The 12,506-nt window shown below is 38.4% G+C and overlaps 2 protein-coding genes across 2 annotated transcripts; both read right to left on the reverse strand.

Moving 5' to 3' along the window:
* Positions 1-4,976: 4,976 nt before the first annotated feature.
* Positions 4,977-7,300, reverse strand: LOC310990111 (GTPase IMAP family member 7-like). Its single transcript, XM_083977363.1, has 2 exons — positions 7,029-7,300; positions 4,977-6,024 (listed from the first exon to the last, which is right to left on the reverse strand). Exons 1-2 carry the CDS (start codon positions 7,093-7,095, stop codon positions 5,078-5,080), a joined length of 1,014 nt encoding a protein of 337 aa, XP_083833489.1. The 5' UTR covers positions 7,096-7,300; the 3' UTR covers positions 4,977-5,077.
* Positions 7,301-9,263: 1,963 nt separating this feature from the next.
* LOC310990365 (GTPase IMAP family member 7-like) lies at positions 9,264-11,480 on the reverse strand (the record flags this gene model as incomplete). The annotated part of the gene is made up of 2 exons (XM_083977712.1): positions 9,264-10,141; positions 11,432-11,480. The coding sequence occupies 2 exons, from the start codon at positions 11,478-11,480 to the stop codon at positions 9,264-9,266; spliced, it is 927 nt and encodes a 308-aa protein (XP_083833838.1).
* Positions 11,481-12,506: the final 1,026 nt, after the last annotated feature.

Raw genomic sequence — 12,506 nt, forward strand, 5'->3', positions numbered from 1 at the left:
CCCTTTAAATGTGTTAAAATGATTTTTCTCCATCTCACCTCTTCAAGCCTCTTGAGCACAACTCTTGCTGCCATTTTCCCACATGTTGAAGTGATGAAATCTGTCTGCATTTCTGAAAGGAGATGGCATATTATTCACACATGCACAAAGAAGCTGCTAACATGCCAATATTTACTGTCAATATTAGTGCTTCTACAGATGTTTATTCGTGTAGGAAACACCACCTTCGCAAACATTGTTGTTGTTGCCTTCATCACTAACAGCAGGCACACTCTCAACTTTAATTTCCAACTCTTCAACTTTAATTTCCAACTCTTCTATCTTGGCTTCCTTTTCTTCAGTGGTGTTGACATCTCCACTTTCAGCCCCTTGCCTTTCCTTCTCTTCCTTTACTGGAAGCCAGTCATTGCCTTGAACATCATCTCCCTCAGTTCCTTCTCCAGAGTATATTTCTGTGCCAGTTCTTCTCCTTTTATAGCTCTTTGCTTTTAAAATCCCTTTCTGTAATAACGGTGACATGTCATTTAGTGTTGGCTGTGAGTCTAATAATAAATAAACGAAAAGTTAAAAATACCAAAGTGTCATACATCCAACAACGTCTTCAGGGGTTCCCCATTGTAGAAAATAGTTGTTTTCCATTTTTTCCTGTTGTGTTTGCCGGCATAGGCCTCAAAGCCAGAAGGAGAAAACAATTTTCTCTCACACAGAATGCAGTCTTCACCTAAACAGGGCATCCACATATAGAAACGCAAATTAAAAACAAAACAGGAGGAGATAGATAGATAGATAGATAGATAGATAGATAGATAGATAGATAGATAGATAGATAGATAGATAGATAGATAGATAGATAGATAGATATTCTTACCTTTGGCCAGCTTTTCTACATCCAGTTTGCCCTTTTTGACTCCACAAGTCACACGTAACTCTGGTTTTAACATAAATTGACATAAGTTCACTTCACTTTTCACCATAGATTCTGGTGAGACACTTGTGTGTTTTATTCTGCTGTCAAAAACATGCATTAAAAAAACATAGACATAGGCTCAGTGTCTGGTGTGATTCCAAAAACTCACTCTTTCCGTGTTTTCGCTGGTTGTAGCGCTGTAGTTGTGTAGATGGCCCCAGCTGCTCATTGGCCTCATGTTGACCTATGGAAGGCACACAACTGATTGTCTCTCTTTTACTTGGGCTATTTCTCTTGCCCATGTCTTCCTCTTCCTCTTCTTTGTCATCGCTCAGTATTCTTCTCCTCTTCATTTGGTGGGCCTTAAACAAACAGACAGCTTTTAGTCGTTGTTTTGTATTTTGTGTGAACGGACTTTTTGACCTGGGCAAAATGAGAATCTGAGACACAAACCCTCTTAAACAAAAGAACAGAGGAATACTTTCTGTCATGACAAGTCTGTAGGTTAGCTACTGTATTCTGATTTTGTAATCTGAACGGTATTTTACTCTAATAAAGTCAGATAGGCACTGATAAACGTGTACATATTACGGTAAATGGCAAAAGCTCCTGGGAAAACACTGTGACCAAGTCATTTCTCATCTCGAAAAAAAATTATGGCATAGGAGATTTATTTTGAAAATTGTTTTTGAACATTTTTTTTTCTGGTGGAGTTTGTACGAAAAGAACAAAAGATCCAACACCAACTCAACAAAAAAGGTCTGTAATCTGTTGTTACTTTAACATGAGACACTTTCAAACTTATCCAAGCATTAGCTGAGATAAGCTAGTTATGGCGGTCACAAAATTCAATTCTAGCCGAACTTTGAAGCATTATTTAGACCGTTTTCTGACAGGCTGTCTCCCGGTTTAATATATCTGTATCTTCTCTCTGCTGGTCCGCTTACAACGCGATTAATATTTCACATTAATTCAAAATTTATCGCGGTCATTTTGACAACAACATTGCTATTTAGAGATGTAGTAGGCTAGCTTACTGTCTGATACCTGCTGGTCCTGTTTGTTTAGTGCTGAGACTCTCTCCTTCTGCTCTCTCCTTCTGTTGAGCTCATGGATGTATCTTGAGCTCCTGCAGGCTCGGTGCGGTGCTTAAACTAGCACTGGAATAAGAGATTAACGACACTTCCATTGGTTTCATCTCGATTATGCTCGAGTGCACAATTAAATTAATCGTTGGGAGTTTATATTGGGTAATTAGCAAGTTAAATGCTGGGTACTTGAACTTAAACGTACAAATATAGGCCTACACGAAACCACAACATTAATTTACTTAAATATTAAAGAATTGGCAACATAAACCAGACTTACCAGCGCTCGCTGTCTCTGAAACTAGTTTGAAGAGTGTAGCACCAGATCACCTAACTGAGGACACTTCCAGTATTCACAAGTTGTTCCCATCAAACCACCACCAGAGGGCGCTGCAATATGAACCACAGGGAACAGAAGAGGCAAAAACAAACTAGGAAATTTTACTTTTTGACTTTTAGAGACATTATGACAAGTTTCCAGGGAAGCAGTGAGAGCTGGGCGGGATTCTTTTGTGTGGGTTAGGGTTAGCCTACTGTGTCTATTGTGTCTCTACCTCAAATTTCACACCTTCCCACTGTCAGACACCACACCTTTACAAGATTTCTAAGTTGCTCTTGATCACTCCAGAAGGTCACTTGTCATTCCTGTCTTTGTCTGCCTACTATCACTGCCATTGACCTTTTTACTTTTGCATTTTGCAGAAGAACAGATCAATTTCAGAAGGTGGTCTAGTAGGCTATTATTTTCACAGCTGTATGTGACCATGCCATCCCCCTTTTTGCATGCCTTTGACCATGTTCTTTGTTGTTTTTTCTCACATTAACAACCGATGAAACAAATGAAATATAGGCCTACCAAACACTGTCTGGATTTATTGCTAACATTTTCTATTGTTAGGGTTGTTAGAAATGAGCCAAGTGGCGGTAAAGTGAGTAAAGTAAAGTAGGCCTAAATATCATCTGATTATTTAACACAATAGTTTAATTTCTGAATAGAAGGTAATGTTTCCAGAATTTCCAAAAAGCATGGGCAGCAACAAAAAGCTTAACCATAACAGCAGATAATAACGGTAACAGTAGTATTGTAAAGGTGGTCTAGTATTATCGACTTGTTTTTTCAAAGCTGTAGGTACATACATTATGCAACCCTAAGTGCTTCTCTTCAACCCCCCTTGTTTAATCTATCCCCCTTTTTGCATGACTTTGACCACGTTCCAGCTTTCTTTCTCACATTAACACCCAGCTACAATGATGATTAAAAAATAATGAAATGTACCAAACACTGTTGGATTTATTGCTATCAACATTTTTTATTGTTATCTTTTTCTAGTCACAATTATTAAACATTACATTCCAATGTATAAGCCAGTGTTTTTCAACCTTGGGGTCGGGACCCCAGGTGGGGTCGACTGGAATTCAAATGCGGTTGTCTGAAATGTGTAGTAATTGATAAAAAAAAATATTACTGATAAAAAACATTTTTTTTTAACTAATTATTATTCTTTTTAAAATTATGATTGAAAGCACCACACACTTAAACAACTGTATTTATACTTTCACTTTCTCAAATACAAGTCGAGTTCAAATAAAATGCAGCATATAAAAATATCTGAGCTGGTGCATCTTGATTGACGGCCGTGATCACAGGGTCGCCAGAAATTTGTTATGTCAAAATGGGGTCACGAGTCAAAATAGGTTGGGATCAACTGGATTAGCATTTTTTATTGGTTATAGATTATGTCTTTAATATTGAGTAAAAAAAAAAAAGTAGGGGAGACTGGGGACAGTTGCAACACTTTTTACATTTTTCTCAGTTACTCAGAGACTATTTGGACTAGGCTCACCAAACTTTTATAGATTAAACATACATTTGTCAGCTAATTAGTCATACCATTTAAAGATGGTTACATATGACACATCAATCACAATATTCATTTGAATGGAAGAATCCAGACGTTGCAACTGACCCCAAACGTGGGGACAGTTGCAACACGGATCAGGGACGGTTGCAACATATTAAACATACATTAAATTTCACTAATTAACTTTTGATTTTTGTCTCAATAAGCATAGGATTCCTAAAATATGCACTGTCTTACAATAATACTATAGTATTATTTAGTTATTTAGTAATATTTATCAGAGAACAGTTGGAGTTTTGTTTTGCGTAGAACATAGGCCTTGAGTCAATGTGCAGAGGTTAACAGTGGTAATAAAACTCAATAGCTCCGTGTGAGACAAGTAGAATGAAACTATTTGCAATACAAGAAACTTTTATAAACATGTACTCTACTTTTAGATGATTTATTCACTGTATGGCATCAAATAAATGTACTTTTCTCTAATTTTCAAAGGAAAATATATGTGGCTATACGTCTGTCCCATTGAATAAGATACAACTACAAATTGCATATTTCATTATAGGAAGTTATCTGGAGAATTATTTTGAAATCTTAGTCTCTCATGGTTTAATATAATTGGCTGTTCTGTTCATCATGAGGGAAAAAAATAGATATATTGTGCCTATTTTAAGCTAAAAATGTTTCATTTTATACATTTGCATTTGCATAGTGCTTCCATATTCAAATGGCAGTTGTTGCAACCGTCCCCACCCTGTCAGCCATGACAAAACATCATGTACTAGCTAGACACAATGACACTGACACATGCTAACCATGTCATTTGATAGTCAACAAAACAGTGATTCAAACTAGGTATGTTTGGATTAATTCATACAAAGGGTCAAGACAGTATGACAAAAATACAGCTCATGAAAAAAGCTACTTTCATACCCTTAAAACAACTTTGTCTCCGTACAAGCAGGAGCAGATGCTGAATATGTATTTTCTATTATTGGTGGGTAGAGGGTCTAACTGTGAATGTGCAGTGTGAGTGTCATCACTCTAGCATGTTTCTGATTGGAGAAATAAGGCTTGTTGCAACCGTCCCTTGTTGCAACTGTCCCCAGTCTCCCCTAATTGATGAAGTCACATTTTCAGATGAACACAGTAATGTGAAGGCCACTTGTTGATAGCTACTACTACTACTACTGCTAATACTTACTAAATATCTCAAAGCACACCTATTTGGGAATGGGAAGCCATGGCATGCCTCGGAAAAATGTTGGAAGTCCTTTAAAAAAAACCCAACTTATTATGACCACAAACAGCCCCACAAATGCTGCCGGATGAAAAAAGCCACCTGCTATCAATAAAGCCACTATTACAATCAATAGAAGCCCCATGCTCATGTCAGTCGACTTCTCTGCAGCCAGTCTTGCTGACCTCTCCTCTTTCCTCCACACCCTTCTCTTCATCTTCTCCAGCTCATCCCCCTTGTAACGCTCCTCCAGGTTCTTCACCATGTTGTGGATTTCCTGATCTTTCTCCTGCAGGATGGTCTCCTGTCTTTCCCTGATCTTCCTCTCAGGTGAGGGATACATGTTTGTTTCATAACATTTCCCTCCATTCAGAGCCATCAGGGTCTCAATCTTTGCCACGAAGCTTGCCACCTGGTCCACATCCTCTGGGTTTTTGTTGTTGAAGACATGGAAGCCGCCACTACACTTGCGTATGAAGTTGCGGAGTTTGTCGTCACTCTCAGTGATGACGTCATTGATTGTTTTTCCTTGCAGACGATCCCCATGGGTGAACAGCACGATGGTGTAGTCCCACACGCTTGGGCCAAACATTTCCTCAATCAGATTGTGTGTATCTTGATCTTCCTGAGTCATCCTTCCCACAGGGACGACATACACAAAGGCGTGAGGTCCTGGTTCCTGGAGTTTGACGGACTGCAAGATCTCTCGAACTATTTCTTTCTTGTCTCCGTCTTTCTCAAACAGCCCTGGTGTGTCGATCACATCCACGGACACATTCTCAACTGTCTGAGTTTCCTTTTCACAGTGTTGAGTGACTCTTGTCAGCTTCATGTCTGACTTAAAAACCTTCCTACCGAGGATTGTGTTTCCACTTGAACTCTTGCCTGCTCCGCTCTTCCCAAGAAGCATGACCCTCAGGGGCTTTACCTCTGTCAAACCAACAAATGAGAAATATTTTATTCACTTAGCCTACATTTTTTCTGGTCTTTTTCTTTCACTTCTGACTGCTAAGTATTAGATGTGATTTTATTTTATCTAGCTTTCTGGTTTGACTCAAGTGCATCATATTTAGCTAATAATGTAGGCTATATTAAATAGTAATACATTAATACATTACACAATACAATAATACATTTCAGATATTCAACAAATGTGGTCCACACATTGGCAACCGGACACATATATTTTGGGTGATGCCCTACATTAAAAAATAAAATAAAATAAATAAAAAAAAGTTAAAACTTAAAATGTTCAGAGTTTGTTTAGAAATTCTCTGTCAATATTAGAAATTCTCTGGTTTACAGCGCCCACGACTTCTCCGTTTTTGTTGTATTTCTGTGGCAGCGTTACAGCGCCACAGACAGGCATGTACCATGGATGTATTAGGCATGTACACTACAGCTCCTCCAGTGGTTTTCAGTGGTTTCGTGTGTTTGCAGACATTTCCTGAAACGATGCCGTGTTTACGGAAAACATAACGAAAGGGAAACCACTGTTTCCATGTGGACGAGGAGGCAAAACTAGAGGTGAGCGGACGTGTCCCTGATACCTGATCCCATAGTTAACTTAGTTTTAATGCAGTTGAACAAGATTCTATCACTTCCTGCAGCTGAAACATGCTTGATTTGAATTGCTGTCTTTATTGCCATTAGCTTTCCTCCAGATTAAAAAATAACTCTGTGATCAAATGAGCAAAGTGTTAGTAAAGTCTTATTATATTGTCGTATCTTGGCTATTAAATATAATTTGATTGATTTATCTGAATAGACAAGTTTTTTCAAGTTGTTTCCATAACTTCCAGAAAGCATTTCGTAGTATATGTAGCCTAAAAGAAAAAAAGCTTAACCATAACAGAAGATAACCTAATTTCAGTAGATAATAAACACAGCGACAGTATTAACAAGCTCATATAAGTTAAAATGATTTTGCTTACCATCTTCCACTTCCCTTTGCTCTTGATCAAAGTCTCTGTCTTGATCCAGCATGTTGTCAGGGTTCATGGTAGAAACAGTTCAAGTAGCCTACTGTGTTTTCAGCAAACCTGTCAAATACTGTAAAATGTCTGTGTTGGTAGTGGCTTGTGGCCAACAGCTTAGGCCTACCGATCCTCAGTAGATTTGTTCTGAAACAAAGTTTGTGAAGTTTCTTTGCTGTCTTCCGTTATTAGCTCTCTTGCTGTTGTGCAGCTGTTGGGAAACAATGACTAGACTGAAAGTGAAAGTATGTGCAGGCAAGGTCACAAGACCAGACCACTGAGCCTGCCAGGTTCACAGTAACATGACAAACACGTTGTTTAAATTAGATTTTGCAGTCTGTGAACCTAAATGTAGCATGGTTTCTGTTAAACATAGTATTTCCTTGCAGCCACTGTGCACATGATAAGACCAAGGTGCTGTGAAAACCAATTTGTCAAAGAATCAGGACAGGAAGTGATGACATAATTTCCATTTCCATCACAACACACATTTTTACATAAAATTCATAAAAAGGAACACACTAATAACATTTTGTAGTTTGGAAAATTATAGCTGAAATTTCAATACATGTTTCAAAAACATGGGTTATGTTTATTTTGTTTGAAAAACAACTTTTTGTGGTGTGATGGAAATTATGCTTTCCACTTAGGCTAATGTTAGACTAAAATGTCAAAAAATCATATTGAAATACTTTTATCACAAAAGCTATCAGAATGTGTTTCTATACACAATGGAAAAGTAAAATATATCAAAATATTTCTCAAAATATATGTTTAATCTTCTAAAATTTTCAAGACCAAATTTACCCACAGTCGAAGAATGGCCCAGTAACGCGACAATGAAAGTTAAAAGCAGCAGGGAAACTATTTACTCCTGTTCTTGCTGTATGATTGTGTCCCATTGTGATCATTCAGGTGTGGGGAAACATCCAAGTAGATAAAAAGTAGGTAAAACGCGCCATCTAGTGGACAATCTAATGAATCATAAAGGGGTCTCCAGTTGAGACAGTCAGCCTGTACAAGTACTTTGGGACCATTCTGGACCATAAACTGACCTTTGAAGCCAACACAGATATAATCTGCAAGAAGGTCAACCGAAGATTGTTTTATTTAAGAAAGCTGAGGCCTTTTCAGGTAGAGAGTCCCCTCATGAGAATGTTTTATTCATCTTTTGATGAGTCCGTACTCACATTTTCAGTGATCTGTTGGTTTGGCAACCTCAGCCTAAAACAGACTAAGCAGTGTCGTTAAACAGTACCGAAAGTTCATTCAAGTCAGGTAGCCTATATGTTCGGAGAGCAAAGGCCATACTGGCAGATCCTGAGCATCCTCTGAACAGGGAGTTTCGGCTATTGCCATCAGGAAGGAGGCTGTCCTTTTCCAGAAATGCCAGGTCTTTATAGATAATATATACCTGAGATCATTTGTTCCATCAGCTGTTAAATATTTAAATCAGCTGCTGTAGTTGATGTTTTGGTGTGATGACTTTGCAACTTGAAACTTATACTTTTTAGGTAGTAATTTTTATGATATATTCTGTTATTTATTTTCTTACATATTGATTCTGTGATGTATTTTTTATGTGTGTTTTATCTTGTGTGTTGATTGTGCCAAAGGCTGCTGTATATCATATTGCCCCTTGGGGGACATTAAAGATTAAAGATTAATCAATCAGTGTACTGGGTTTAGACAATCACTCCATTACTACATGTATTGTATTAGTTGACTTAAGTATTTACAGTTAAATATAGGCTACTTAAAATCTCAAATTTATAAAATGTTTGTGATGGAAAACTTGTTTTTCGATCTGTTAAAAAGATTTTTCATAATCTGGTTAATGTTTTGTTTTTTTCTTGTAATGAGGGTTGTCTGAATTAACTGTTCAAGTATAAATAGCGCCTGCCCATAGACTGTAAAAAAAAAAAATGGACGTAGACTTCCGGTCTGAAAAGTGAAGCCAACGCGGAAGTGACTTTACGTGCAATCCCAGCCGCATCCTGTAGGGGGTGGCTGCAGAAAGCCCTGGTTCCAATCATAGACTGTAAAAAAAAATGCCTGCCTCAAATGTAGATCTCTACAAACATCATACTTAATATTTAAGGACAGAAAGAACAAAAAATTGATAAAGATACTTCCACATTAATTTCCAAATAGATTAGTATAATAGCTTGTGATTATCTACAAGCACACCTATTAGGGAGCCATGGCATGATTCTGAAATGTTGGAACCTCCTTGAAAAAAATCCAAATTACCAGTAGAACCACTGTAAGAGCTAAAAGCCACATGCGCATTTCAGTCGACTTCTCTGCAGCCAGTCTTGCTGCCTCCTCCTCTTTCCTCCACACCCCTCTCTTCATCTTCTCCAGCTCATCCCCCTTGTAACGCTCCTCCAGGTTCTTCACCATGTTGTGGATTTCCTCATCTCTCTCCTGCAGGATGGTCTCCTGTCTTTCCCTGATCTTCCTCTCAGGTGAGGGATACATGTTTGTTTCATAACATTTCCCTCCATTCAGAGCCGTCAGGGTCTCAATCTTTGCCACGAAGCTTGTCACCTGGTCCACATCCTCTGGGTTTTTGTTGTTGAAGACATGGAAGCCGCCACTACACTTGCGTATGAAGTTGCGGAGTTTGTCGTCACTCTCAGTGATGATGTCATTGATTGTTTTTCCTTGCAGACGATCCCCATGGGTGAACAGCACGATGGTGTAGTCCCACACGCTTGGGCCAAACATTTCCTCAATCAGATTGTGTGTATCTTGATCTTCCTGAGTCATCCTTCCCACAGGGACGACATACACAAAGGCGTGAGGTCCTGGTTCCTGGAGTTTGACAGACTGCAAGATCTCTCGAACAATTTTCTTCTTGTCTCCGTCTTTCTCAAACAGCCCTGGCGTGTCGATCACATCCACGGACACATTCTCAACTTGCCCATTTACCTTTTCACACTGTTGAGTGACTCTTGTCAGCTTCATGTCTGACCTAAAAACCTCCCTTCCAAGGATTGTGTTTCCACTTGAACTCTTGCCTGCTCCGCTCTTCCCAAGAAGCATGATCCTCAGGGGCTTTACCTCTGTCAAACCAACAAATGAGAAACATTTTATTCACTTCAATTGACTTCTTCTCTTTCTTTCTTTTCAAAAATACTGCTTTTGCCTTGAATTCCTTACCTTTTCTTTTTCTTCTTTTTTTTTTGCCTGTTAAGGTTTTCAATCTTTATAATTTTCTAGTTTGGCCTGATTTGACTCATGTGTGCAAACAGCATCATATCCTCATTTAGTCTACTTGCCAGCCCATAGGGCCCCATTGTGAACCCGGAAATGTTGAGTACCCCAAAGTTTTATGTTAGAAATATATAGTATGGGTCCCCAGTATTCAGAAACTGCCAGATGCTAACTTATATATATTGGGCAATTAGCATAACTGACATAATTAGTATAAATTAGCATACTTTGCCTATATGGGCAATATTTCAACAAAATTGACTTTAGGGGTTATTGATGATGCTGAATCCATTTCTGACATTTTCAAAATTCAAAATGGCTGTCTAAACCGGAAGTGACCAGATTTTAACCGCCAGTGGGCCGATTTTGATGGATTTCAAAATCTGGTCATCGGTTTAGTCAGCCATTTTGAAATTTGAAAATGTCAGAAATGGATTCAGCATCATCAATAACCCCTAAAACCACTCCAATATTGCCCAGATCAGCCAAGTCAATTTTGTTGAAATATTGCCCATATAGGCAAAGTATGCTAATTTATGCTAATTATGTCTGTTATGCTAATTGCCCAATATATATAAGTTAGCATCCGGCAGTTTCTGAATACTGGGGACCCATACTATCTATTTCTAACATAAAACTTTGGGGTACTCAACATTTCCGGGTACTCATTGTTGGCAAGTAGACTAATTGTTTCATCACAATGTAACAAATAAATGAACTGAATGAGGTGCGTTGTACAATGTATGATGGAAACTGAGATAAAAAAACGTAGTAAAAAGTAAAGTGAAGTGTTCAAATTGACCCATGAACCTCAGAAATATCCAGCAATTCTTGTGTGGGAAAATAACCAATACTGAACTGAATTGCTGTGTCGCTGCCATTAGTTTTCCTCCAGATTCAAAAATAACTCCTGTGATCACATGAGCCAAGTGGTGGTAAAGTTTTCTCTTAAAATTGTTTGATTATTTAACACAATTTTATTTCTGAATAGACAAGTTAATGTTTCAAGAACTTCCTAAAAACATTTCTTCGTATGAACATGTAAAAGAAACCATAACATCAGATAATTTCAGTGGACAAAAAATACATGAACAATATTAACAAGCGCATATAAGTTAAAAGTTCTTTTTCATGCTTACCATCTTCCACTTCCCTTTTCTCTTGATCAGGCGTGTTGTCAGGGTTCATGGCTACTGTGTTTTCAACAAACCTGTCAAATACTGTAAAATGTCTGCTGACAGTAGTTTGTGGCCAGCAGTAACTAGATAAATAAATAAAGTTTGTGAAGTTTCTATGTTCTGTTCTGCTCTCTGTGCAGCTCTCTTGCTGTTGTGTTTCAACTGAGAAACACAAACTGAAAGTGACTGATATGTGCAAGAAAGGTCACAAGAGTAAACCACTGAGTCAGCGGTTAATGACGGACAGTTTCACGGGTCTAAACATGTTCTAGAAAATGATCAGTGACATGGCAGTATAACATAGTAAATCTTTTTAATGTCTCATCTACAGTACGTGATTCTCAAATAAAGCAATCCCTCATCTGATTCGTGGTCATCTTGGTTTGTTTTCAGATGTACCCACTTGTACTTGATGTCAGCAATGGTGCAACCTTATGTTTGACCCCTAGGTTCTGTACAGGCCAAGTTAACTATAGCGACTATATCCTGCCTTGATCCAGTCACTCAGCCGGCTGCGGGAGATTGTTTTTGACTCCCTCAATGATAAATAAACAGATGTCCAGGTGGTATTCATGATTGGGGGAGGTGCCCATATAATTGATGGTAGATGTACAACAAGATATAATTTGATTTGTAAATTAAACACATGTGCTGGTATGATTCTACTGAAACAAAGGTCTGGAAACGGTAATAACTGCATGATCTTCTCATCACCCATGCATTGCCTGATTGCCTGCTTCACCTGTGCCCATATAGACTCACTCTACCCTGGCACCCATGGGGATTTGTCAGTAAATCACGAGTGACAGACCTGATAACAAAACAGGCATAAATTAACAGTGTAACAAAGCCTGCCTCCTTCTCTTCCTTGTGTTGAGCTGAGCACTGCATTGTACAGTTTGTTGTGTGACTAAGCTAGATAGGCAGAGGCTAAAGGGTATTGTCAAGACTCATTGACACAGTACGCCATCGCTGCCTTTGCTATACCTGATAACATCCTCCAGTACACTGTGATGGCATTCTGCATGTCTAATGC

The sequence above is a fragment of the Trachurus trachurus genome (assembly GCF_905171665.1).
Source record: "Trachurus trachurus genome assembly, chromosome: 8".
Lineage (NCBI taxonomy): Eukaryota > Metazoa > Chordata > Actinopteri > Carangiformes > Carangidae > Trachurus > Trachurus trachurus.